Source organism: Oryzias latipes, chromosome 19, assembly GCF_053564925.1.
Source record: "Oryzias latipes strain Hd-rR chromosome 19, Olatipes_Hd-rR_3.1".
Lineage (NCBI taxonomy): Eukaryota > Metazoa > Chordata > Actinopteri > Beloniformes > Adrianichthyidae > Oryzias > Oryzias latipes.
Genome location: NC_136255.1, coordinates 25905742 through 25931053, shown reverse-complemented (window position 1 = coordinate 25931053; position 25312 = coordinate 25905742). Strand labels below are relative to the sequence as shown.

At 42.8% G+C, this 25312-nt stretch overlaps 3 protein-coding genes across 16 annotated transcripts in view; 2 read left to right on the top strand and 1 right to left on the bottom strand.

Moving 5' to 3' along the window:
• Nucleotides 1-117: 117 nt before the first annotated feature.
• Nucleotides 118-15376, bottom strand: vstm4b (V-set and transmembrane domain containing 4b). 4 transcript variants are annotated; one of them, XR_910628.4, is made up of 9 exons: nt 15066-15277; nt 12447-12854; nt 4790-4843; nt 4504-4611; nt 4393-4426; nt 4186-4310; nt 2186-2250; nt 1873-2063; nt 118-254 (listed from the first exon to the last, which is right to left on the bottom strand). XR_910628.4 is itself a non-coding variant. In XM_004080110.5 (8 exons), exons 1-8 carry the CDS (start codon nt 15115-15117, stop codon nt 1938-1940), a joined length of 972 nt encoding a protein of 323 aa, XP_004080158.1. In that variant the 5' UTR covers nt 15118-15376; the 3' UTR covers nt 1274-1937. The 4 variants fall into 4 exon arrangements, 1 of the variants encoding a protein (XP_004080158.1); XR_013651392.1 differs by lacking the exon at nt 118-254 and adding an exon at nt 1055-1191; XR_013651393.1 differs by lacking the exon at nt 118-254 and adding an exon at nt 1067-1188.
• A 2120-nt stretch (nt 15377-17496) lies between these two features.
• On the top strand, nt 17497-18457 carry LOC101163526 (uncharacterized). 2 transcript variants are annotated; one of them, XM_011487829.3, is made up of 4 exons: nt 17497-17652; nt 17719-17780; nt 17901-18296; nt 18359-18457. In XM_011487829.3, exons 1-3 carry the CDS (start codon nt 17633-17635, stop codon nt 18293-18295), a joined length of 477 nt encoding a protein of 158 aa, XP_011486131.2. In that variant the 5' UTR covers nt 17497-17632; the 3' UTR covers nt 18296; nt 18359-18457. The 2 variants fall into 2 exon arrangements, with proteins under 2 accessions (XP_011486131.2, XP_023805501.1); XM_023949733.2 differs by having other exon boundaries at nt 17498-17652; nt 17898-18296.
• Nucleotides 18458-19599: 1142 nt separating this feature from the next.
• Nucleotides 19600-25312, top strand: part of mrtfab (myocardin related transcription factor Ab) — a 39257-nt gene continuing 33544 nt past the window's right edge. For 3 of the 10 annotated variants that reach the window (XM_023949321.2, XM_023949320.2, XM_023949319.2), the window contains exons 1-3: nt 19600-19901; nt 20437-20500; nt 25053-25235. In XM_023949321.2, coding sequence (XP_023805089.1) covers nt 20467-20500; nt 25053-25235 — 217 coding nt within the window. In that variant the 5' untranslated portion in view covers nt 19600-19901; nt 20437-20466. Of the gene's footprint in view, nt 19902-19964; nt 20037-20436; nt 20501-25034; nt 25236-25312 lie in introns of those variants that run through there. The other 7 variants (XM_078937555.1, XM_078937553.1, XM_078937549.1 and 4 more) reach the window with 4 other exon arrangements.

The following is a 25312-nucleotide window of genomic DNA, read 5'->3' as shown; positions in this document are numbered from 1 at the left end:
GGCTCATGGAAAGTCGGGGCAGCAGAAGTCCTGATGTGTGATTATGGGGCAGTAGAGCTGCAGGTCCACAGAAACATCCCAGATCAAGAGAAACCAAACAGGACGTTCTGCTGCTCTTTGATCCGCTCCACGGGACGCTGCGTTGGAGTTTACGTAAATGCTGCTAATGGGCTGTAAAGCTGAAGCTGGCGACGGATGAAAAGACTGGCGGACGTGATTGTGGGGGTGTTTCAGTACCGACTGTCATTAAGAAGCTGCAGGGAAACGCAAAGAAACACCAAAGACAGATAAGGGGAGCAGAGAGACTGAAAAAAAAACTGTTTTAATGAAAAATGCTGCTGCTTTTTTCCTCTCCGAGAACGTTTATTTAAAAAAAGTTAAACGGTCGGGCAACACGAACACACACAATTATGAATTTTAACCAATCTGCACCAACAGCTGTAAACTTGGGTTCATGTTACCTTTCTGTTACCAAAAGTAAAACAAACTTTGAAGTATAAAATGTTCCTCAGAAAACATCGAGAGGCTTGTTTCAGATTAAAGCAATTGCCCTTTAACTTCCACGCTACAAAGTGGAGCTTTACGCCAGATTGTAACGTATGTACAGCTTGGCTTTTCACTGCTTTACTTTTGGAGTTCCTGGTTGTCTTCTTCTTCCTTCGCCTGTGACCCCCGGTGGGGTCAAGAGCTCTCCAGGCAGACCGGTCTTGGGCGAGTTCTTCCAGGCGTCCCCATGTTTGCCCCTTACCCTTGACCTCTGCTTCCAGCTCTCTGCGCCACATGTTCCTAGGTCTTCCCCTTCTTCTTTTTCCTTGGTTGATACCATGTCCGCGCCTGCCTTGTAGTGCTGGATGCTGCTTTTCTTAGGGTGTGGCCAATCCATCGTCATCGTCTTTTGGAGACATCTTCTTCAAGTGGTTGCTGCTCCATCCTCTCCCATAACTCTTGGTTGCTGTTGATGTTGGGTCAGCGCACCTTCAGGATTCTTCTGAGACAGGTGTTGAAGAAGGCCTGGAGTTTCTTCATCAGCTTAGCGGTAGTCCTCCCTGTCTCAGTAGTGCTTGTAGAGCACCATGGTGTTAAACATCCAAATCTCAGATCTGCTGCTCCTCATATGTTCTTCAGCTGATGGAATGCAGCTCTTGCCTTACCGATCCGCGTTTTGTGTTCACTGTTCACTGTTGAAACCTGCTGATCGGGTCAGAAATTGAATTTTAAGCTGAATTTTCTTTCTAGTTGTTCACCATCATCAAAAAAATGCCACAAGAAGATGTTAAAAACACCAAAAACACCATTTTATTGAAGTGGGTCATTAAAGGTTTTAGTGATTGAGTTTCCATTATATCTAATAAGGCTTTTGAGAGATTGTCTTCTCTGTTCTCTTCACTCCACAGAATAGTTTTGAGCTATCTTTTTTGGGTTACTTGTGACCAGTGCGATATTAGACATATTGTATATTCACAACAATTGAGCCAAATGATGTCAAAACACACAAAGAAAGTATTGGAGTTGCTCTCAAATGTGCTCTGAAGAAGTCAACAGACCCTGGTGGACACCACCAACCTGAACTGAAGAAAGTCAGAATGGAAAATGAAGGATTTTGCTCATAAATACCAGAAACTGATACTAAACGCTTCAGTACCAACATCAACATCTTTATGCCTTAAAAACCACAAATATTTGCATTATTCTGCATCTTTTCACAATAAAAAAGACAAATAACAGTTAATTAAGGCCAACCAGGGCTAAATAAACTTAAATTGTCACCTCATATGATCTTATATTCAATTATAGGCACAAAAATATGAAAGTTTTTAGGTTTGTTCCTATAAAAAAAAGGGGGAGAAATCCCATATTTCCCTCTTTAGTCACCTGGAGACAAAGCAGTCCGACGAAGAGCATAAATAAAAAAATCCTTCTTCATTAGTGGTTTGGTCTCATAGTTTCTGCTCTTTGAAGAGAATCTGAGCGTAGACGGTGCCGCTGCAGGACGTCTTCATGTCAGGAGGAGGTCTAATCAGCTCCAGCTCTGCGTACGTCAGGTTCTCCTCCACGATCCTCGGCTGAATGAAGGAAGCCAGAAAACAGGAAACAATAGTTAGAAGGAGACAGCAGACTGCAGAAGACACTGAGCTGAAATGCACAGAAACGTCCTCTTTTGCCAAAATGTCAGAGAAATACTCACCAACAAAACTTTTCTTGGTTGAGGTTTTAAAAGTTTGGGTTTACATGTTTTGTCTCTGATGGGAGCTGCACAGATGAAACGGAGGTGAGAAGGAGATCAAACCCACGACAGATTCAGAAATCAAACGTTTATCAACACCATCGATCCGAAGAGTTAACCTTAAGTGTAATCGAGTTCAGATCATGTTTGCTGGTTAACCGACAGGAGCCCAGACCCACTTTGTATTTCAAATGATAATTTCTGATTTTTTTTTTGTTACACTGATGTCACCATGGGCTCTTATTGGTTAACCCTTGTGCTATCTTAGATGACCTCCCCCTTACATTGACGTGTTCTCCCTACCATGACAAAAGTGGATAAAGGTGGAAAGATTTCATGTAATCCATGGACACCAGTGAAGATCACAAATCATTGAAGAAAAAAGGTTCAGAGCACTGTCTAGTGGGTCTAGATGACCCCACTGCCAATGTTAAAGTGCCTAGGATACCACAAGGGGTAAAAGGGATGTTTCTGGCCAAACACATCCTGATCTTTACCTTTTAAATATTTGCGAAACTTGAATAATTCAGATCGAGCTGTTAAGAAACGGAAACAAATTAAAGCAGCGACCGGCTTGGTATGACCCGCCCCCACTGGCTTAGCGGCTGCAACATCCTGGTCAGAGCTGAACGTGACATATTTATTAAACAGGGTTTTTCAAAATGGTGGCTTCTCTGGGGGTTTATTTCCACAGCAACCAATTTATTTTTTGGTCGCCTGGGGGTGACGAACAGGTCGATGTATTTTTAAGAAGAATCGTCAAAAGTAAAACTTGGGATTTCCTTGGCAACAGATGTTTTGTTTGTTTTTTTGTTAACACAGCCGACATTCCCTAATATGTTCATATTGTATCAATGTATGCAGTTTTTTTATTTTTAAATGGCAGCCTTTTCCCGAGGTCAAAGGTCAGCAAAACTTTGCTTATGGTGTTGCTTTGTAGGCTGTTTTTCTTTGACAGTATCTCCCGCTTTTATATCATCTTTATTTCAGGGGGGGGGGGGGGGGGGTGTCATTCACTATGTCATGTATTCATTCTCATTGGGTACTAGGTGCCTGCAAGCTTTGGTAAGTTTTAGAGTTGGTGGTGGTGGGGGTGGGGGGGGGGTAACATTTTCATTCAAAGGCGCAGAAAGAAGAGTCTGGTCCTTAAATCGTGAACTGCTGCTGCAGGACAGAATTATGTACAATTTGACTGAATACCGTCTGAATTACGTCTTCTTTTTTGTATAAATCTGTCTAATTCATTTTGACACGATTGTTAAGTTACAAATTTCTTGAGAAACCAGAAAATTATTAAATACTATGTAGTTTTTTTTGTAAAAAGGAACTCAGTTAATTTAAATAACAAAGACTTTCTTAATTAAGGATCATTTTGAGTAAAGGATTTGAACCTTTCCACGCTGTGTGTTGCTATTTCACAGCGTTCCAATATGTCCAGGAATCAACCGAATTTAGCATAATCTTGAACAGAAAATATACTAAATACTTTTTTTTTCACAATCATAAATAAGTTCAGGCATGAAGGAGTTAAAAATTAAGGTTGGCTTCAGAAGAAATTAAAAAATGTCCTAAAGTGTTTTTTAAGATCTGCCCTTAAAATAACAGTTTTTCAGTAAAGAGCATCACACTAACAGGCAGGCACGGTGGCGGTACTGTGATAGTGTGGGGCCTTTTATCTATGAATGGCTTGTTAGAATTGACGGAGCCGTAAATTCTGATCTTTACCAGAAAAACTTGAAAGTCAAAGTCCTCCATCAGTTTAGGAGAACTTGGGATCTTGGGGTCTGGACTCAAATCTGACCAAGATTGTTTTGTTTTTTTTAGCCTTTAAAGTGTTTGAAATCAAACGATTCTTTAATTCCAAGGGGAACGCGTTGCCACAAATGATCCGGCAGGTTATTATTCTTTAAAATCTACATGATTATTCATGTTTTTTTGGATTGGGCAAACACTCAGCGTACCTTTGGCAGGTATCTCTGGAGGAAGCTCCTCCTGGAAGCCTTTGGTTCTTTTCTTCCTGTATCTTCTCTCCTTTTTGGGAAGGGCAGGTGAGACGTTCACCTCACTAATGACCGTCTCCCCTGAGCTGGAGTCGAGGCAGATGAGCAAACATTCAGTTCTTTCTACCTGTTCATCAGGAATGAAGCAGAATTGCTCCTAAACCCTACCTGTTGTGAGGACTTTTGACCAACAGGTAACTGTCTGCAGGGGTCGAACAGAAATGGGTTCATTAGTGGTTGGGATAGTGGATAGTGGACCAGGGATTATGGGATGCTCACCGTTTAATCTCTGCCTCTCCTTTATGAACTGGCAGGTTAGGGTCACGGTGAACGTGCACATGCACAGCAGACCAATGGAGCAGATCAGCACGGCACACAGGTACACGTCTGAAACACACACAAAAACCCCAACGTGCTGTGTGCAAAAATACCATGGAAAGCAGTCAGACCTGTTGTTTGGGCTATTTCCAGCAGGATAACCCCGGCTCTGGCTTATTTCTGCCCAACCAAATAGTCCACCACAAATATGCATGAACGAAAAGCGGCGGAAAATATCCAGACTTACCTTCAAACAAGCTCCACAGACTTTCCTTTTCCTGGACGGCGGGTAGAACATGGACTGCACACAGAGGAGAAACATGTCAGGTCCTCAGTCATCACTGTGGCCTAAATGGTTCCTGATTACAGCCTGGAAAAGTTTAAATAAACTCAGCCATGGAAAGACGGGTTTGGTCGTCTGTCTTTCAGTGTTCAGAAGATCAAAGGGAGAGAAATCACGTGTCCAATCAAATGCTGACTCAGGCGCTTTTCTCTCTGGGCTGATTGGTCCACATCATAGACATTAGGTTGACGTGTGACCCACTGATTTGTACCGAGCTCGTTTAGACTCTGTTTTTTTGCCTTTGTCATCTTGACAGGACTTTGACTGCATATGAGAACTGGACTGAGTGGCCCCTCCCCCCTGTCATTCCAAACAGGAAGTACCCGCTGGCTCCAAAAGCCAAAGTCCCATGGACTTCTATGGAGAAACAAACAGCTGTTCCTCAGTCATTCTATTGGTCAGAAGAACCGTTCTGGATCTGGTACCTTTTTTTTTTACACGTTTTTGATCGTTTCAACATCATCCTTGATAATCCTAACAATTTTCTGTAGTTATACTCATTCAAGTTATCAACTGACCAATCAAAGTGGGTGGAGCCTGCTGGCCCCCCATGTCTGACGTTCAAAATGTCTGATTGACAGATTCAACCATTTGATTGACAGAGCCCACTTTCAAGTGGTAGGGGTGGGGCCTTCCAACAAGCTCACTCCTAATTGGTGAAAGTGGTTGCCATAGAAACATTGACTCAGACTAATCACTGCTTGTTCCAATTCCAATTGTTCAAAGCTGGTTCCAATTGCATTACGAAAAAAAGGCGACTAAATTGACTTGATTTGGTTGGAGCCAGAAGTAAAACCCTTTTCTATGGATGGCATCACACACACTCGTTCCAGCTCTCTCATACAATCGATGGGCAGGAAGTGACCTCGAGGGGCCCTTTGACCACACCTCCATGTTTTTCCAAAGCAGTTTCAGCTATAAAAAAAATAAATGTTTACACTCCTAAAATATTACCGTCAGCTCAGTTCTATCTGAGCTCACGTTCCTGGGTTGTAATCGCAAACGTTTATTTTAGCATCAGTTACTGATCCTGCTTTTCTTAAGCCTTTTACAGTAAACTATATCCATGTACTGTATGTGGTCAAGTGTTTTCTTCAGGATACTAAAGAACACATGTTTTTATAAAAGATTTGTTATTTTTGCGGTTTTATTTTCCTAACCGGAAGTAAGACCACTCCTCCTTTCGCTCCTTGTGGGCGCCGCCCATTTCATGACATCATCTTAGAGCCGGCCTCGACAGCGTGTCTGCGCTTCGCCCACAAAGACAAACAACGTCCAAACTTTAGGAAGCTTAGAGTCGATAGTAGAGGGAAAGCATTTAGCCGATCACCGCTTGATCCATGGAGAAAATGGGTGTGTGTGTTAGCCTGGGGGGGAGCTGGCAGCGCAGACTCTTCCTGGAAGGGGCGGTTCCTCAATTTGTGACATCACAATGTGAGAACTCAGTCGTTTCTGAGGATTGGGAGGGGCTGGTGATCAGATAGCTCATAAATACGTGAATGAATCAAAATACTGCTTTGGGGTTGTTTTGACTGACGAATAAACTCTAAAATACTCTAAAAAGCTAAAAAAAAGAAGAATTTGCATTATATAGGCCCTTCAAAGTCTGTCAAATAAACAAAAAGTGTTTTAATCCCTTTAAAACAATTCCTTGAGGTTCTAGTAACCAGGCAGTTTCTTCTGTAACAACACTTTTCACCAAATAACAGTTCATGTGAATCTTTCTTTTATTGAAAGAGAAAAAAAAGGACAAGATGAAATAACTTTTCTTATTTTTTACTTTTGTTGAAAATGAAAATAATGAACCCAAGTCTGCTCAGTAAACAGTGGAGGAGTCTCATATAAACTATGAAATAAAGTCATGAAATATAAAGCTGAGGAGGTTCTTCCTGATGTAAATCAAAAATAAAAACTATGAACCGTTTTCTTTTCTGGATCAGGCCAGCAGCTGCTTGTTCTGGAAGAATCGGTCGAATCAGCTGCACCGTTCTCCGTCTCCTAAAGGGCAGGAGGACTCTTGTCCATCCACAGAACTCCCAGACTGTCTGTTCTCCGACGGGCCGACGCTACAACCATGAATGCAGAACAATGATGCTCTGTGGCTGGATCCATCCCTCCCCTCATGTACTTTACTATAAATGAGTGCAGCTGGATGGAGGGACAGAACCTCATTTACTGTCTTTAAATAATCCTCCCTCTCACTTCCTGATGTCCTTCTGTCTGCATCCTCTGTGTGCAGGAAAACAGACCTTTTTTATGGTCTGACAGTGGATTCTTTAGAACAGAGTATTGTAGAAAAGTAACTTTACAACTGTAGTGACTATGAGCTCAGCTCGTTCATCAGGCACCCCCCGCCGCTCCGACAAACCCCCTGACCTCACAGGAAATGTTTGTTATTGCTGTAGTAAGAGGAGGCTTTTTCTGAGTGAGACGGGCTGTGGAAACACCTGGTCACCTGATGTTGACCCGACACCAGCTTGATGCCACAGCAGAGCGGGAGCTGGAGTCAGGAAGCAAAGTTTAAGACTGAATTCCTAAATTCATCCTGGAGTTCTGGAAACAAACCCTCTGCTTTCTGCTCCATAGAAAAATCATTTATCTAACTGAAGATCTGCTCTTTCTACTGTAACTCGAGTCTTTATGAGGGAGAAAGAAAGACAGAAATGTGAAGAATTTAATATTATGCTATATAAGGAGTTCTTTAAAGTCGTAAAATAATTATAAAATAGTAACCAGAATGAGGAAATTTGGAGAAAATGCCGTAGAGCAGAGATCTCTAAAATCACGACCCTTTGAGAAACATTTTTACACTTTTATACTGTCTTTTTAAACCCTTTAACAAAGGTAATTAACGTAAATTAATACATTCGCCTAACTACAACAATACAACAAATTAAAAAAAAAAGATTACAAAGTAAAAGCAGCAGATTTGAAATTAAGGCTGAAATGATTGAGAAACGTTCTCATTAGTAATCCTAACATATTCTGTGGAACATCTTCATGAAAACAGGCCTGCTGGGCCACACATGAGGACTTGAAGTTTAGACTTGAACCACGCCTTAGTCCTAAGGTGTGTAGGTACCAGCTAAGGTACCTACACACCTTAGTCCTAAGGTGTGTAGGTACCAGCTAAGGTACCTACACACCTTAGTCCTAAGGTGTGTAGGTACCAGCTAAGGTACCTACACACCTTAGTCCTAAGGTGTGTAGGTACCAGCTAAGGTACCTACACACTCGGGCTTAAAAGACTGTCTATGAAAAGTCTTTGTAGGCCCACGTCAACCCGAATCTTGGGTCTGTGTTCAGAACCTTCGTGTTGACGCTGAACTGTGACCAATCAGGGATTCCAATTTGAATGTCATGTGTTTGCAGCGTTCTTTTCAAAACAAAGTACTACCGTGTTTTGAAACGTGATCAAGAAGGCAAACATTTATAGGAACAGAGCTGTGAAAACAAAAAAGCCTGGAAGAAGATCTGCAGGATTTGAACCACTTTGACTTTTCACGTCACGCCTCGTCCCACTGTTGGTAGCGGAAGAGCCCCTCCATGCCGCTACCTGCTTGTCCTCTGTGTGAACATCAACAGCTGGATGAGCTTTCGTGAAACTTCGTACAAGAAACTCGACAATCAGAGTGTAGTTTGTGTGGACATCCTACGGGCACTCACATATCACGTGTGTGTGCGCTCAGAAAGGAGCCAGTATCACACCTTACTAAAGGCTAGAGTGTGGCACTTCCACTAGCCTTACCAATACTTCACGATACACCTTCTACATCACCACCAGGTTCTGCAAGACACACCTGCACTCCCCTAAAGATGCAGCCGCTCCTCTCTACGACCTTCCATGGACCCGGACAAACCAAAAACCCACAACACCCATACAGGTCAACTCCCCGTGGAGGTGCAAGCAACTTGGACTTTAGCTTTACATTAAGAGACTTGAACTTAGATGCAACCTCAAAGACTTGAGACCTGGTTTGATCTTTGGACTTGTAAAAAGGGACCAGTCTTTTCTCTGGACCTGCACCCAGGTCGCCCTTATGGTTTATTTGAGCTAAGTCCAGTTTCTATAACTATCAATGTTTTTATTTGTTCCTATCAGTAACGTTCAGTCCACTTTTACTAAAAATCTACTGCTAGTTTCTGTCATCCTCAACGTTCATGGGTCCATTTGTTACGCGGCACGGGCAGCAGATACTAAAAACCACTGGATCTCATACAGACAAACAGCCGGTTCTGGTACCCAACCAGAACCCAGTGAGATCCGTTCTGATACGACATAGAGAAAAACATTTTAAACTAAATCTAGATCATTCAAAAACGACTTTTTAAAGAAGTTATGTCTTAAAAATAAATACAGAACATGCAGAGTTCTCCAAAAACCACTTCTCAGTGGAGACGTGGCAGTGATCTTGGTCTTCTTGTCATGTTAACAGACCAAACAGTTGCTTTTTCCTCGAATTAGGTCCAAAAATCTTCCTTTTATTGACATGAGTGTGGTAGTTCCTCAAATGTTTTTCAGCTTCATTCTAGTCTATGATCAGAATTAGCCTCATCCTCTTTGGGTTCCATATATTCGTCATCTTTCTATTCGTGGCGTAACGGTAGTAATCATCCCCTAAAAGCGGAATGCAGCGTGCTACTTTTGTTATTTTCATCACTGAAACCTTTTCTGGACTTCCGCTTCCTTGGACCAAAATAAGTTCCCACATCCTTGACCACCGTGTTTGAGCCAGACGCAACACAGCTGTCACTGCAGCTTCCCGCCGCTCAGCTCGCCGTCCGTCTCAGTAAGGAAAACCCCGCCTCCACGCCAAGGTCAACAGATCACCATTGGGACTGTGTGTGTGTCCGCTTTGGCCTGAATCCACAACCGTGAGGAACATCTCTGCTGGGTGTTAACAAGCAGTTCCAGGAGATTATTCACATTTTTTAGAACTTTTATCCTCCACAGAAGTATCCATCGCCACAGTCTCTCAAAAGGCCTTTTTTTTTTGTCTATGAATCCAAAAACAAGAACCTGCACCGGCACATTCTTCTATCAGGACTCTAACTGGTCCGGCTCCCAGCAGGAGTTTGACCCAGAATTACACTTAATTATTTGAATGCAATGAAACACTATCAGCTCCATTGTTTGTTTTTTGACCTCTAAGTTTCTTTTTCTTATTTTTATTTATCAAACCAACAAAAACACCAAGCTCACTGTCACGCTCCAGTGAAAAGTTCTTGACTACATCCAGAAACTGTTCCCATTTATTTATCTAAAACCTGTGAATCCCGAGTGAAGTTTTCAGAACAAGTTAATGTTTTTTATGGTTTTTTACTTAAAGCTGTGCTTTAGAAAGAATGTTGGTGAAAACAATCATTTTGGGTTCAGAAAATTCTACTTTTTCCAAATCTCTGCTTGTAAAACTGTGAGTTTTCCAGGAAAAGAATCATTTCAAACAGTTGAGGAATGGAGATGCACTTTGATTTTGCACATTATGGTAAAGTAATCTACAGCCAGGTGTCTACTCAAGCAGATTAACAACCAGATGAGGAGATTTGGTTGTTCTATTTTAAAAGAAAAAGTATTTTTATACATTTTGTTACATCAAGACAGAACTGCTGATGTTTGAGTAGGCTGAATATTTTCTCCTTCATTTACTTCTTGTCACGGCTGCTTACATGCCTCTATTTAAAGTAGACACAAGCATGAGATTTTTTTAATCAAAAGTTTATAAAGCGTCAATTTCAAACAGATTTAGTGCAATTTGATCTCATATTGGTTGTGATTCTAAGGGATCCAGTGACCTGTTGGGTGCATGAAAAACCTCTCGTCTGTGTCATCAGTCCAAGCTTCGCTCCACATGCAGTAAGAGTCCCAGCTTTCTTACGACATTTCAAACCAAGCGTCTGCAAAGAATAAAAACTGTGGCTGCAAAAGCACTTTTTCCGTTTTCTCCACATCTGAGCAGAATCACACAGTGTCCGCCGTGCCACTGTGTGAACATCTCTGGAGCCAGTGGCTCCATGGGAAACTTCACACACTTCCACGTCCCTTATTGAGTCGGAGCAGTGACTTATGGAGTTGCATGTTAGCTTGATCTCTCAAATGAGAATCAAGAAGCTTTCACTCGCTGGAACCGCCTGCATTCATGTGGTCAGAAGCTGCAGCTGCTCAGGTTTCCCTCTATTAGGCCTGTAAGCCGCTGGAGCTGTGAGCACTTTCCTGATAACCTCTGAATATTTTCGTTCTGAACACTTCGTGAAAGAAAAGTCTGAAACGGTTCTGAAAGACCCAAACAGGCGTCAGCAGTCGTCCTGTCACCACCCCATCATCTGACGCCCCTTCTGTTGTGGTTGGAGAGAGGCTTTCAAGTCTCAGCCTAACACCATCAAGAAGTGACCTCATTCTGGGTGAGAGAGAAAAAAAAACTGTTTCTGCGGAAAATACAGCCGTCGCTTTTTTTTCACCCCCAACATGTTTGTGTGCACAAAAGCCCACTGAAGTCACTGACACAGGCCAAACGCTGCTGTTTATCTGTAACAAACCACTTTAGGTCGTCTGAGACAAACGTGGGGGAAAACATTTACATGTCCCTAGAAAAGCTCTCATTAGACTCATCTTAGAGGGGAATGTTTTAAAACTACAGCAATCACTAACAATTGGCTGCACAGAAACCATCTTTAAATGTTCCTCTGCGTCCATTGTTTGAGACTCTTCCTTCCTTGATTTGTGTTTCAGGCTTTGTCTTCCACTCAAAATAGATGCCGTTTATGTCACTTATTGTCTCCGTTTCACTCCCTTTGGTTTTCCAGAGTCTATTTTCTTCACGCTGAACGCACCAAAAAGCCACGTCTTGTTAGGCACAAGCCCGCGGCACGGCCTCTTTCTGCAGGTTCTGCCTCTTGTGGGCAGGAAGGCTGACTGACAAAACGCCACAGTGAAAAGCAACGACTGACCACGTCTGGTGAACCTCAAATGCTCGTCCACACCAGCGTCTGGTCCCCAGTGCTACAATCACACCGCCCTCGCCATCATGCGTCGAAGTGTCTGACTTCTGCGTCCAAAGCGCTCACGTGTCGCTACGCAGGTCAAGTTTCAGGTTATTCATAAAAAAAACAGGCGGGTGTGGAACGTGAGTTGAAAGGTCCAACGAATCAGGGACTCGGATTTGGTAGTGACATATGGGTGCCAAGTGTTTGAAAATTGATCACAAAGGAGAAATTTATAATAGCGGTTTGAGCCGGCCAGAATTACATGACACCAAATCTTACGCATATAGGAATAGAGCTGGGAAAGAAAAAGCCTGGAGCAAGATTTACCAGATTTGCACCGCTTTGATATTTCTCTTTCAACTGTAGGTACACGGTTGGTGACAGTTCAGTGTGAACATTCAGGTTCTTAGCATAAAGCAGTCCCCTTGGTTTTATAGCAGTAAAAACTCCTCTAAACTCTGATCTATGTAAGTACGAGGATCCAAGTTCACTTGCAAATGAACTCTGGTGTGGTTCTCTCAACAGATAGAGAAAAAAAGGCAGATTTAAACACAAGCCAATCACTTGGAAGAGCCCTCACCTCTGAGCTCTGTGGCCGCAGTGCAGTTGGACGCGGCCTTCCAGCGGTCCTGGTGTTTTTTAAACTCCTGCACCCGGCAGATGTACAGCCCCCGGTCGTCCACCGACACGTTCAAGATGAGCATCTCGAATATCTTTCCGTGCTTCACCACTGTCAGCTTCATCTTGGGCCACGTGAAACTCTTGGTGTAGTTGCCGTAGAAACGGGCCTTCCTCATGTTGACCCGGGCGATGAGGAGTTCGTCCTCCGGCCGGTCTGCCCCCACGGGCAGAAAGGTCCACTTGACCACCGGCAGAGCCGAGTTGCGCCGCCGCTGGGAGACGATGCAAGTGAGAGTGATGTTCTGACCCTCCTGGGCCACCGTGAACGGAGAGGGACTGATGGTAGCGTTGATGGCCAAACACAAATCTGGAGGTTAACGACACAACAAGTTGTTTAATTTTATTTTATTTACACTTATTTTGCTTTTAGAGCCTCTCCAGAAGAGTTTTAGTGTGAAAAATGAAAGTGAACTATTGTTAAAATGTTTTTTTTTCTGTCAGAATAATGATATATAACAAATATAAGACTTTTTTTCTTTCTGTTCTTTATTTCAAAGTATTAGTGTCCCGTTTTTGGCGGTAACGAGTTTCATGAATTGGAAGTTAGTTTTAAATCCTGAAATTTAATCCGCTGCGAGTCAATGAACGGAGCGGAATATGTGTGTTGATGATGGGAAATAAAGCAAGTGCATTTGTCACTCCGGGGTCGTGTTGACTGATTGGCGAGGATCAAACCTCTACATAGGAACTAAAATAGGCAGGAAGTTTGCAGTGATCCCTAAAGTCCCAACTGCCCTTATGGGTGCGTACGGGCTGTCTGCGGGTGAAAAATGATCAAAAATGAACCGCTCAGTGAACCCACAGGATGAAAAAGTTCATGGACGATAGGTCGTAGCCAACACTTATGGATCACGTAAGGGTATGTAATGCTACGTTCTCACCGGCCTTGGCAACGCGCATTCAACTGCTCACTTCCAATCAAAAGTCTATGGAAACACTGGCGCTGGGTGTCGCCGACAATTCAATTCGATTCAGTTTTTCGATCCACTCGATTCAATTCGATTCAGTTTCGAATGTACACATTTAGATGTAATTGTACAGAAATACAATAATAATCTATATATGTTTTGAAGACATTCATTCATAATCTGATACAGTTCACATGTTGTGAAATAACTAACCTATGAGACTGTTAACAGTGTTCCATGGTTTCTCAAAACGAGACGCTCCAACAAAAACCATCATGTTCTGCCTCTCCTGGAGGGCGTTTCAGTTTGGCCATTCAGTTTTGCCACAGGATTACACTTGATCCCAGAAGATTTTAGCAAAAAATGGTGCTTTAGATCACAAATGGTTACCTTAAAAAAAGCTTCCTTAAAAGAGTTTGGGAAATTCCTGCCTGTGATTATATAAAGCTGTTCATTTAGTCAGCAATGTATGTCTCGGTCCAACGAGCGTTAGCATTAGCCGTCCTATGGGAAATTCCATTATACGTTAGCATCAAGCTAGAGGACTTCCTGTTGTTATGTGTAAAGGACAGGCATAAAAGATTGAGCTCAACTTAATTACTTATTAATCGATTAATCTGGGATCCGTGTTCAAATTTCTCATGTTTACGCGTTGCTATACAAGTTTTTAATGCTATTTTCAGGCTTTACGTAGAAAGTCCAACCAGTTAAACTTCTACCTATCAGGAACTCGGATTTAGCAGTGACTTATGGATGGATGGCATCCTTTTTAATTCACTGAAGTACCAGTCATTTAAAAACGGAAGGCTTTTTTTATAAACGCCCTCTGCTTTGTTGTTGGACCCTCACAAAAGCCACTATTCTATTCTATTCCATTCTATTCTGGAATAGAACTGTGAAAAACATCCTGGATTTGTTAGGTTTGACACTTCGCACAAAGCCTGGAGTACATGCGCTAGTATCAGGTAGCCACAGTTCAGTGTGAACACCGCATGCTGTAAGCGTGTCAAACCACACGCGGCCAGTAAGGGGCGACGTACGACAGCATCACCGCTAAAACTTCCATTAACTTTGCAAATACCTTACGATACACTTTTCCTTTTTTTCTGTTTCTTTGTTCCTTTTTTTATCGGAACTCCAAAACACACCTGCACTCCCCTTAAGATGCAGCCACTCCTCTCTTTGACCCTCCATGGGCCGGAAAACCCGAAAACCCCCAGAACTCGTACGGGTCAACCCCCTGAGACTGAGGCTTGACCTACAGACCGATGTTCATTCAGCTGCTGCACAAATACTGCATAAAAACACTCTATGGGTAAAAATCCAAAGATCAGAAGAAAAAAACTCTCAAGCAACCAACCTTTGTGATTCTTCCAAACTGTTATAGTATCTGTTTTTCACTAAACTTGATAAAATCTTTTGGTTTAAACCAACTTTATTTAGTGCAAACTCATGACACTTTTCCTTTTTTGAACTCCTTGTCTCTTTTAGACAACACAACCTCATCAGTGTCCTCATTTCTGCAGCCCTTCTCAGATTAATGGATTCAACATTTCTCCTCCACCACATCCTTTGTGGTGTGAAGCAGCACAAGAAGAATGTTTTCCTACCTTCCAGAAGAGCTTGGGTCAGAAGAGCAATGACCAAAGAGGACTTCTTCATTTTCCAGCCTCCATAAACTGCGGCTTCGACTCGTCTGAAGAAAAGGATCTCCGTCTTTCCTATTCTTTTGGGCTCAGGATTGTAAAACTAAACATTGGAGTCTCTGTTTCTGCCTACAACCTCCCCCTGGCCCTCCTCTTTCCCCTCACGCAGTCAAAGCACACTTGGTGAGTGCGCACACACAGACACACAGAACAGACAGGAACCAGCAGGTGAGAATGTGTGAGCACCGAGACATGCACACACCACCTCTGGTTCTGGGGAGGGAATGGGAAATGTCCTTTGCCGTGCAGGATGGGGGCTGAGTAAGGGTTTGCTCACCGCCCTGAAAAATCCCAGTTCCAGCTGTGCAAAGCAGCAGTCAGGCCTGCAGAGCTCACACCCTCTGCAGGAAATGAGGGGGACTGCATTCGTGTTTCCTTTTACAGATTTACAAACGTTTTGCTCAAGTGTTTGTTTTATTTTTTTATTTTTTTCACAATTTAAAATGAGGCATGCAGTAAATTCTTCTCTTGTTGTCTGGGGCGATCTTCTGCTGTTCTTTACCGGCTTTCATCTAACTTTAGAACAGCTCAATTGAGAGAAGACAGAGTCGTTCTTCCCACAGAAAGACTCCACTTTGACCAATGAAAAAGCACCAGGATGGGATATTTAGAGGATTTTACTGAGTCACAACATCCTGAAGCCATGGATTAAAAATGTTATCTTTATGCTAAAGCCCTTCACCCCTCTCTGAAGTTCAAGCAGGAAAAACATTTAGAGAATAACAAAAATGATGACAATGATTTGTTTTAGAATAACTTTTAATTCACGTTTGCAGCTTTCAACGACAGAGAACAGTTGTTGGAATCTTTCAGAAAAGTAATTCTTTGTTATGGGAGTCATTGATTGCATTTGTCTTAAAAATAAAGGTCCTTAAATGAGAATAAAAAAAGAGATTCCATCCAAATCTTGATATTTGTTTTTATCATTTGTTGTGTCAGATTTTTTGGTTATTTTTGAAGTTTTGAGATTTCTTGGAACGATAAAAACTGCAGGCTGACATAGACCACTCTCTGTTTGGAAACTAATGAAATCTGAGTCTTTGTGCTTTGGCGTCCTTTAAATGGCGTTCTAGTCTCATTGCTATGTGCTTCAGAGAGTTTTTCTCTGCCATTACAGTAAAACTGTTGCTCTAAACTTCCTCACAATTATCTTTAGAGCAGAAATTACAGCTGATCAGATTTTACGTAACAAATGCTCAAAGTCATTTCTATGTGGCTCTGCGATAGATGGATGGATGGATGGATGGATGGATGGATGGATGGATGGATGGATGGATGGATGGATGGATGGATGGATGGATGGATGGATGGATGGATGGATGGAGGGAGGGAGAGTGGGAGGAAGCAAGGGACAGACGGATGGATGGATGGATGGAGGGAGGGAGAGTGGGAGGAAGCAAGGGACAGACGGATGGATGGATGGATGAAAAGAAGGACGGGCGGACCAACAGGCACATGGACGGACAGACGAATGAACGGACGGATGGATGGGTGTTTCTTTTGGAAGAAATGTTCCTTTTGGCAACACTGAATAGATCAAAGCAGCTCTGTTTAAAGAACATCTTTGGTCCTACAATACATCAAGGTTTCTCTTAATATGAAGATCTAAATTATGTAAAAAATAAACTTTATATTAATTCAGGGAGAATTCTTCAGGTCAAAGCATCAACTCCCATTCCAGCGAAATTAAAATGCTATTTTTGGAGTCAGCTTAGCTTTTAATCATTTAGACATGATTGTAGGCTGGTAAATCAAATCACATAACAGTGTTAAACTGAAAAAAAGCAGAGTGTCATCTGCATAGAAACATAAAGTAATCTGTGCTGCCAAAAAGCCCAATGGAAGTATGTAAAAACAAAGTAGTATCAGTCCCAGCTCAGAGCTCTGTTGCACGCCATAAGTAAATGAGGAACGCTTACTATTTATGCAGACGAACTGAAAATGTGTCAAATTAAAATCACTGAAAGCAGCTTAATCTAGTTTCTGAAAACCAATCTCTGAATCTGGAATCTGCTTTAATATTTGATATGAATTCATTACATTTTTAAATGTTTTCAAAATAAAAGTTAATTTAGGATCTTAGACTGTAAAGTGAAAGTGTTACCACACATTGAACCACAAACTTTTCCTTATAGAAATAAAAAGATTTATTTATTAAACAGACGAACACGTCAGTAAACACATTCGTTTTTTCTATTTTCAATCTACTTGATCCATAAGAAGAAAAAAGAAACAGAGAAGCAAACCACAGAGAGTTACATCAACCCATCAGTCAGTGCTGCCAGCGTTTCCATCAATTATTAGCGTCATGCTGGCAGTTCACCTGGGGCACCAGGTGAGACTCATTAGGTTAATTCAATCAGGTGGCACTCCACTGAAAGAGATCCACGACCACAGAACAGTTTAAATACGGAGCCTCAGAAACTGAAGGGAAGATTCTTGTCTTCACTTTGTCCTTCCAAACTGCTAAGATGGTTCAGAGTGTGGTGAAGTAAGTTCTGCTCTGGTTTGTTTGGGGTACTGTTGGTTCTGGATTTACTGAGGTTCTTCTCTACAGGATTTCTTTGGTTGGCCTTTTGTTCTTCAGCTTTGGTGCTTGTTATCCCCCCAGAAAAGCAGGTACAGATGTTTGTCTTTGGCTGAACTCTGGTGTAATGAAGCTGAAGGCTCATTGAAATTCTCCTGAAACTTTTTTTTTTTTTTTTTTTTTTTTTTTTTTTTTTTTTTTTTTGTTAGTAGGTTCAGGTCAGACCGGGATGGGCTTCGACGGGTCCACTTACAGCAGTGGTGGCGCTATCTCCCAATTTGGTGGTTCTGGCCGTGGATCAAATGTGGTCTTCAATGAGCAGGATGCAGGACTGGGACAGATCGCTGAAGACGCCATGAGCTACAAACCTGAGCGTCCTTTCCCACGCTTCGCCTGGACCCCTGACCAGGTTCCCCTGGGCATGGTGGAGCAGCGCCCGCTGTACCCCTCATCCCACATCGTCCGCGTCAGCAGCGGGTATCAGCGAGCACGGGACTTCCGCTCCGACGCCAAATACACTCAGGATATCTTTGACCACATTCCTCTGCTGGATACTGGAAAGGGGAACTTTCCAATGACTGACTCCAAAGGACACAAGGCCTACTGAGGTACTTCAACTAAAATACTGACTATTTAAGACATGAGCTTTAACCTAACATTCTCTTTACAGGTGAGAACAACTCAGCTCAACAACTTCAACTCATGATGTTGCAATCTTATCCTATCCTAAGTTTGTTTCTATTTCTCCAATAAAATGGACTGACTTGGATTTCTGAGGTTTTTCTTTTGGGAAGCTCCTGGAAAGTGGTCTTTTGTGACAAACCTGCTGTGCAGGTCAAAAGCTACACTTAATTCAGATGTATACCTTTGTCATTCAAGCTGGCATCTGCACAGCAGAGTTTGCGAACCATATTGCACCAGTGGTGCTGTCCTCGACACACTGGGCATGTGTTGTACAATCAAGATCATGAAATGTGTGGTTTCATAAGTGCACTTTCGGCATACAGAGTTGCACTGGACAAGCAAGTACCACCTGCAGTCAACAGGTTTGCTCCTGGGTTTTACTTGCACATAATTCTTGATACCAGAGACTCGTTAATGCCGGCTGGGCACTAACGTGCTTTGTAAAGGATGCTATGCCTTCCCCAAATCCAGCTCCCTGATCGGTTAAAGTTTAAATGGCTAAACTTTAACAGCTGATTTGTATGTAGAGCCCAAAAACAAATTTCAAAAATTGTGTCAATGTGAGGCTATAAGCTAGCAGAGCATATAAACAGCTCGTTCACACAACTCTGAGGCAAATTAGTTGCTGCTGCTCTGCAGAAACTCCTTTGTATAAAACAGGCAGGGGCAATGCCATGGTGGCTGGAGGTTGCCATAGTAACCCCAAATGTATCAAAGCCTAAATTGAGTTTTTTTTTTTTTTTTTTTTTTTTTTTTGGCCATGTATCATTTCTCATTTTAAAATGTGACAACCACCCTGAAGACAGTTGGCCAAGTAAGCAGTAGCAACGGAGGGTGCTCGTTCTGCAAAACTGGATGTAATCTCTAATTTAAAAAATTCAAAGGGTTTTATAAACGTGAATTAATGGATGGCCAACGCTGAACAATCCAGAGCCGCCCTTAAACACTATCTGAATTTTATTTAGGATAAAGCCGGCAAAATCAGTGGGACTTAGATACTCAACCCTTGTGCTATCCTAGGCACTTTAACGTTGGAGTTGGGTCATCTAGACCCACTAGACGGTGCTCTGAACCTTTTTTTTTTTCTTCAATGATTTGAGATCTTCACTGGTGTCCATGGATTACATGAAATCTGTCCACCTTTGTCATGGTAGGGAGAACACGTCAATGGGTGGGGTCATCTAAGATAGCACAAGGGTTAAATAGGGAACCTGTAGTGCCTCCACCTTGTCACTAGAGGGAGACAAACACCAATCAAGAAGCACTTCTCTGAATCAGTTTTGTTTTCTCCACCCTTTATGTTGGTAATTCTCCAATGGTTTGTTTTTATTTATCGGTCCGCGCGGACAGCGTGTGCCGCAGCAGCAGTGCTGTAACCGTCCGGTGACGTCGTGGAGGAAGTGGGTCTCCCTGAGTCCCACAGAGAAGGAGGGTTTTCCGGTTAAAGTTTCCTTTGTGACTCGGAAGTAGCGCTGTAATGCTGAGGCCGTTTGTCACCAGACGCAGCGCGCAAGTGGCGACGATGACAAGTGAGCACGAGCCTGTGAACTGCGCAGAAATGTCTGCTTTGTTTTTGAGCGCGAAGGGGACAGAAAAAGAGCTCGTGCGCGGCTAGTGCTAATGCGCAGCTGCTGTGGTATGCTAGCAGCGAGCTAAATTGGGGTGTAAGCAGGAAAACATGTCATGTTTTGTTTACTTTACAACCTCTTTCGACTCAAAGTGTGTATTTGTAGCCACCGATCACTTTTGTGTTTACTTGGGAGTTTTTGTGCCACTTTGCTTGGCTGTTGGGGTGAAAATTAGCTTGAATGTTCCGTTAAACTCCAAGCCAGACACGCTAGCATTAGCTTAGCGTGAATGTCTGTTTTGGACAGTGACAGCTGTCGGCTCCCCGGCATCTGTGCAGACTCTCGGTGCCTAGGCCCCCCACACACATTTATTTTGCTTTTGCCATTTCAGACATTTCTGCAACCTCCATGATCATCCAGGGTGATTGTACTGTTGCTAACTTTGCGGATGTTTTATTTATTTTTGGACGCATCTCCTCTTGTTTTTCCTCCTCAGCAGCGCCACTGGAATTGCTGCCCTGCTGAAATGGCAACACCCCCCTCAGCTTGTCCAAACACAGGTAAGCAGCGAGGCTGATCTCTGTTGATTGCACGGGCACGTGCAGACACCGTCCTTCACCTGAACTGAGAGGGTGTTCCAGGCAGTTCGTGGTAGTGTCTTTCTTGGACTTCTATTGCGAGGAAGCAAAACTGTCGGGACCTGCATGTTGTGATGTGTAGCAGTTCTTGGAGGCAGGTGTGGACATACCTTTTGTGGGCATGTGGGTCTTCCTCCTTTGTCATTTTTATTTTATCTCAGCTCAACACAGAACACTGTTGGATTTTGTTTACTTCTCGCCTTTAACTGCAAATAACTTCATATCATTTAAACCTCAAACAAATATGGAATGGATCAGCCTTTCAGTAGAAACAACCAGCCACGTTTTTCTAATGCCCAGAGAGAAAATTCGGTGAGCAAAGATGACAGGACTTTCTATTCTGAACACAAAAATAAAAAAAAGAGGGTCAATAAAAGACCTAAAATATTTTACGTCTTAATGATTGAGAATAGTGGAGGTATTGGTAGTCACAGGTATCAATATGGAGGTTTTTCTTGTTGTCTTCTAGATTCTACATCCTCCCTATCTATGATCCAAACACAGGACATTATTCAGGTGCTTTAGCAATTTGTAATATATTTTTTAAATCTGCCAATTAATGTAATTCCAAGCTTTGTTCCTGCCACATGCAGTTTATTATTCAGTACTAAAGGCTTTAGGCCGTTGGCGCTCCTTACTGCGCTCATTGACATAACTCTTCACGATGTGTCTGTGCCTTATGTCACGTTTCCTCAGTGTTTAGGGCAGGGGTCGGGAACCTATGGCTCGCGAGCCATATATGGCTCTTTTGATGGTCACATGTGGCTCGCAGACAAATCTTTAATTATAGTTTTTTTTTTTTTCATTAGACCAGTCCTCGGGCGCGATGCGATGCCAGAAGCGCGCAGTAGTAGCGGTGCTTAGAGAGAGAAATCTGCGCCAGCGCTATCAGTTACTATTATCTATTATTTCACAGAGTTTGTACCAGCTGGAAACTTGTGAATTGACGTGCCTAAAACTACGCGCTCCCGTCTCTGAGAAAGAGCGCGCAGATGCGGGGACGGGATGTGTGAGGGAGAAAGCAGAGGGTGGGGGTGAGGGGTTGTGGGGACAGGCAGCAGGTGAATTGCGCAGGGATTGTAAAAACGTAAAACCCGCTGCCTGTCACTCACTGCGGCGTGTGAGTGTGTGTTTAACTCCAGGTCTGCATGTGAGCAGTCTGTCTCACATCTACAGAACATTCAGACCTACGATCACGTTTAAAGTCTCAACGCCTGAACGAAGCAGAAACTCACCACGTATCAACCAGACTAGACCATCAGCAAAACTACCACGAGAAATACTCATCATTTATTAGCAACAGCATAACAATGTTATTAAAAAGAATCCACAGACTTATTGTACTTTAAAAATGTTGAAATTAAATCAAATGCACACATTCACTTGTATATTTAGTTTTAAACAAATTGTCGCGGACTGAGTTGGATGGCTGTTGGGCCGCGTTAAAAGTTCTGGAGTTCATTGAACGCGTCAAGCAGAGATCTGATTGGCTCTCAGTTCTGTCGCTCAGCCTGTTGTTAGGTAGTTTGGACCAATGGGGTTCAGCTATGGGCCGAATAAGGGAAATGGGAGGGGCTGCAGCGGTAGCAGGGGAATATAAAGTTGGGAGAAGCGCACTCGTCTCGGCGGGAGAGATTCAGGAGTTGCTGAATTAATTGTACGGCGTTTGTTGCGGTCTGCAGTAATCGGAATAAAGAACTTTAAAAGAGGTTAAGTCTCCGTGCCTCAGTGTGGGAAAGGGACACTACATTATTGTATGGCTCTTTCGAAATTACATTTCAAAATATGTGGCATTTATGGCTCTCTTGGCCAAAAAGGTTCCCGACCCCTGGTTTAGGGGATGGTTTTGGGGACTTCAATCACCTTTCATGAAGCTGTAAAAAAACAATACGAAGTCATGAAAAAGCTGCCGTTGACTCGACAAAAGTCCGGATAAGTCAACTGTACCTTGGCTCAAATCGAAATCCAAGTATAAGCTCTCCCAGAATGCACTGCGGCACATATATCAACACTTTAAAGTCATTAAATCATGAAGGTCTGACCAGACACCAAGTGTCCACATGCAAGAAGGATGGAAATATGAGGCCTTATGGTTTAACGCAGGGATCTGCAACCTGTACCACTCAAAGAGCCATTGTGAAAGCACAGGGAGCCGCAACACTAGGGTTGTTAGAAAAAAATCATTTTGCCGAAATATCGCGATAGTTCATTTGGCGATACTTGTATTGATTCAAAATGCTGTCAGGATATTTATTTACTTATTTATGAGCGTTATGTTTCCTTTGATCTTTTGTCCATTTAACACAACCTTGAATAGGCTTTTCTGTCTGTCTAGCCAAATCCAGTAAACCCAATAAAGTATATTAATTTTACGGATGAGACTTTATTTTTTATTAGGAAGCAGCTTTTAGTTTGTTGCGGGTCTGGAATCATAAGCGGTGAGTCTAAGCCCCGCCCCCGCCTATCTACCTGTTCACACTTCTGCAGCTCCAAGTTGTTCTCCCCTGCGTGCTAACCCCCCCCCCCCCCCCCCCCCCCCCTCCTTCCAGTGTGTTCTACACAGAGCAACATACGGTCAACGTAGCAGCACGGTGACAGGATAGTGGGGGCGCCCTGACGCAAACTTAATTAATTTTAGGCGTCAATGGGTGGTTTTAGTCTAGGGGCTTGTGGCAGGTTCATTTCTGTCTGCAGACATTCAGGGTAAACCCAACACGCTGAGTAGATCTTCATTTGGCAGAAGCTGAGGTAGATTAACGGGAAATCAGCTGTTGGGCCCATGCAAAGCCTCTCGTACCTTAGCATGTAAATGTGAGGATTTATGAGGCGTGCCGGTCTGAGCGACCGTTCTCTCATGTTTCAAGTGAAATAGTTCTATGTTGTGACTAAAGTTTGGAACACCACAGCTGGACATCGATCTTTTCGTTAGTCCTTATTTTAAACACATTATTGGGGATTTAATGTACCAACTTTCCTGTCTTTCACATCAGCATATTGTTAGCGAATGATAAGCTAATATCTGAAGAATTGATGTTGGCATTTTAATATTTTGTTGCTACCATGTTGAATTAGATCAACTTTTGATCTGTGTTCAAAGTTTTTCTAGTGGTCATTTAACTACGATTATGCAGGTTTTTTTGCCAAAACTAAGAAGAAACCTGTCATTTTCTAGGACATGGTTTCTGCAGAGCGGCAGCAGTTTATTAGAAATTCACCTCTTAGTTGTGGGTCTGTTGGCGTGGGGCAATCCCACTCCCACTTCTCATCACATATTAAAAACACCATTTACATCGGAGTTGATCTTTAAGCTAAGCAACTAGAACTCTTAAGTTAAGGTTATACATTTGCAGTTATGTCCGTTTACGCCTGCAGGTCTCCAGGTGTTGGGGCTAAAACTTCTGTGCAAATAAAAACCCATTTTGATGATCTACAGCTTGATATTCACCATAATTCACTCCAAACAGATGTGATTAGCTGAAACACAGTTAGTTTAACTTTAAGAGGCCTCCACTAATTAAGGTCTGTTTGAAAATCAAGCTTAAAATCTATAAACGTTAGAACTGAAACAGCTTCTACAGCAACAGTTGTTAAAGCTCGAACATGCTAATTCTTCCCAGATGGCTTTTTTAATCTCTGACCTGCAGCCGCGCATTCTTCGTCTCCTGCAGCTGCTGAGAGCAGAAAGAGAAGGTCTGTTTCCAGGAGCTGCAGCCGCTTTTTGAAGTCCGCAACAGTCCGGAGAACTTATCATACTGCCGAAAACCATCTCTGATTTGGCTAAACCTTCTGTTTGTCTTTATCTGATTCCATGGTGGAACCTTTGGCTTCTTTTTGGAGGTTGAATAAAGTGTATTGCATGAGCAGCAACTTTCACATCTTGTCCCAAATAATTGCGTTTCCTTAATGAGACACTTCCATGTGAACATCTGATCCTTCTAGACTTCTTTTGTTTTTTTGGTCTTTTGGCTAAGCCCTCGTGAGGAAGCTGCCACAGAGATGGAAGTGGGATGGGGTTGTAGTGGAGGATTTCCTACGGATGCGACTGGACTGAGACGAAGCAGCTCGACCTCTCACAGCCTGGAGCGCTGATCATCTTAGCTGCTATCAAGTCACATAAAAACTGGGATTTTATTTAAAATATTTACATCCAGAAACACTTTACAGCAGAAATCCACCTTAGACAAAAAACGCAAACAAAATAAACAGTGTTTTTGTTAACTAAATAGCAGATTGTAAAAAGTTTTCCCGTAATAGTGTAAAAAAAATGTGCCTGTCTCATAATATTGTGGTCCAATAATGACGTTTTCCACAAAATATGATAAATAACATGTAAACTTTATTGTCTTGTTGCTGCAACACGTAACTTTTTCAAAACGAGTCATTCATTTGGTGAGAATGAAAATAGTCACCAGATTGCTGGGGAAAGTGGTAAATCTATTGTTCTGTACTGACACAGGTCACTCTATACGTCCAGGTCTGTCAGTCGCCATAACAGTAGACTCCCACGGACGGAGGGATTCTGGTTCTGGCACAATGGAAGTCGTCGGACCTCCAGGATCGGCCCTGAGCCCTCAGAGTGAAGCCGTGACCAACGAGCTTCAGGAGCTGACTCTGCAACCGGCGCCCAACCTGCCGCCCTTAAAGGAACGCAAGAACGGTGAGTCCTCTGAGTTCTCCCAGCTGGCTGGTTTTTGGACGGATGTCGGTGCAGATGCTGCAGACCGCCGTCATTTG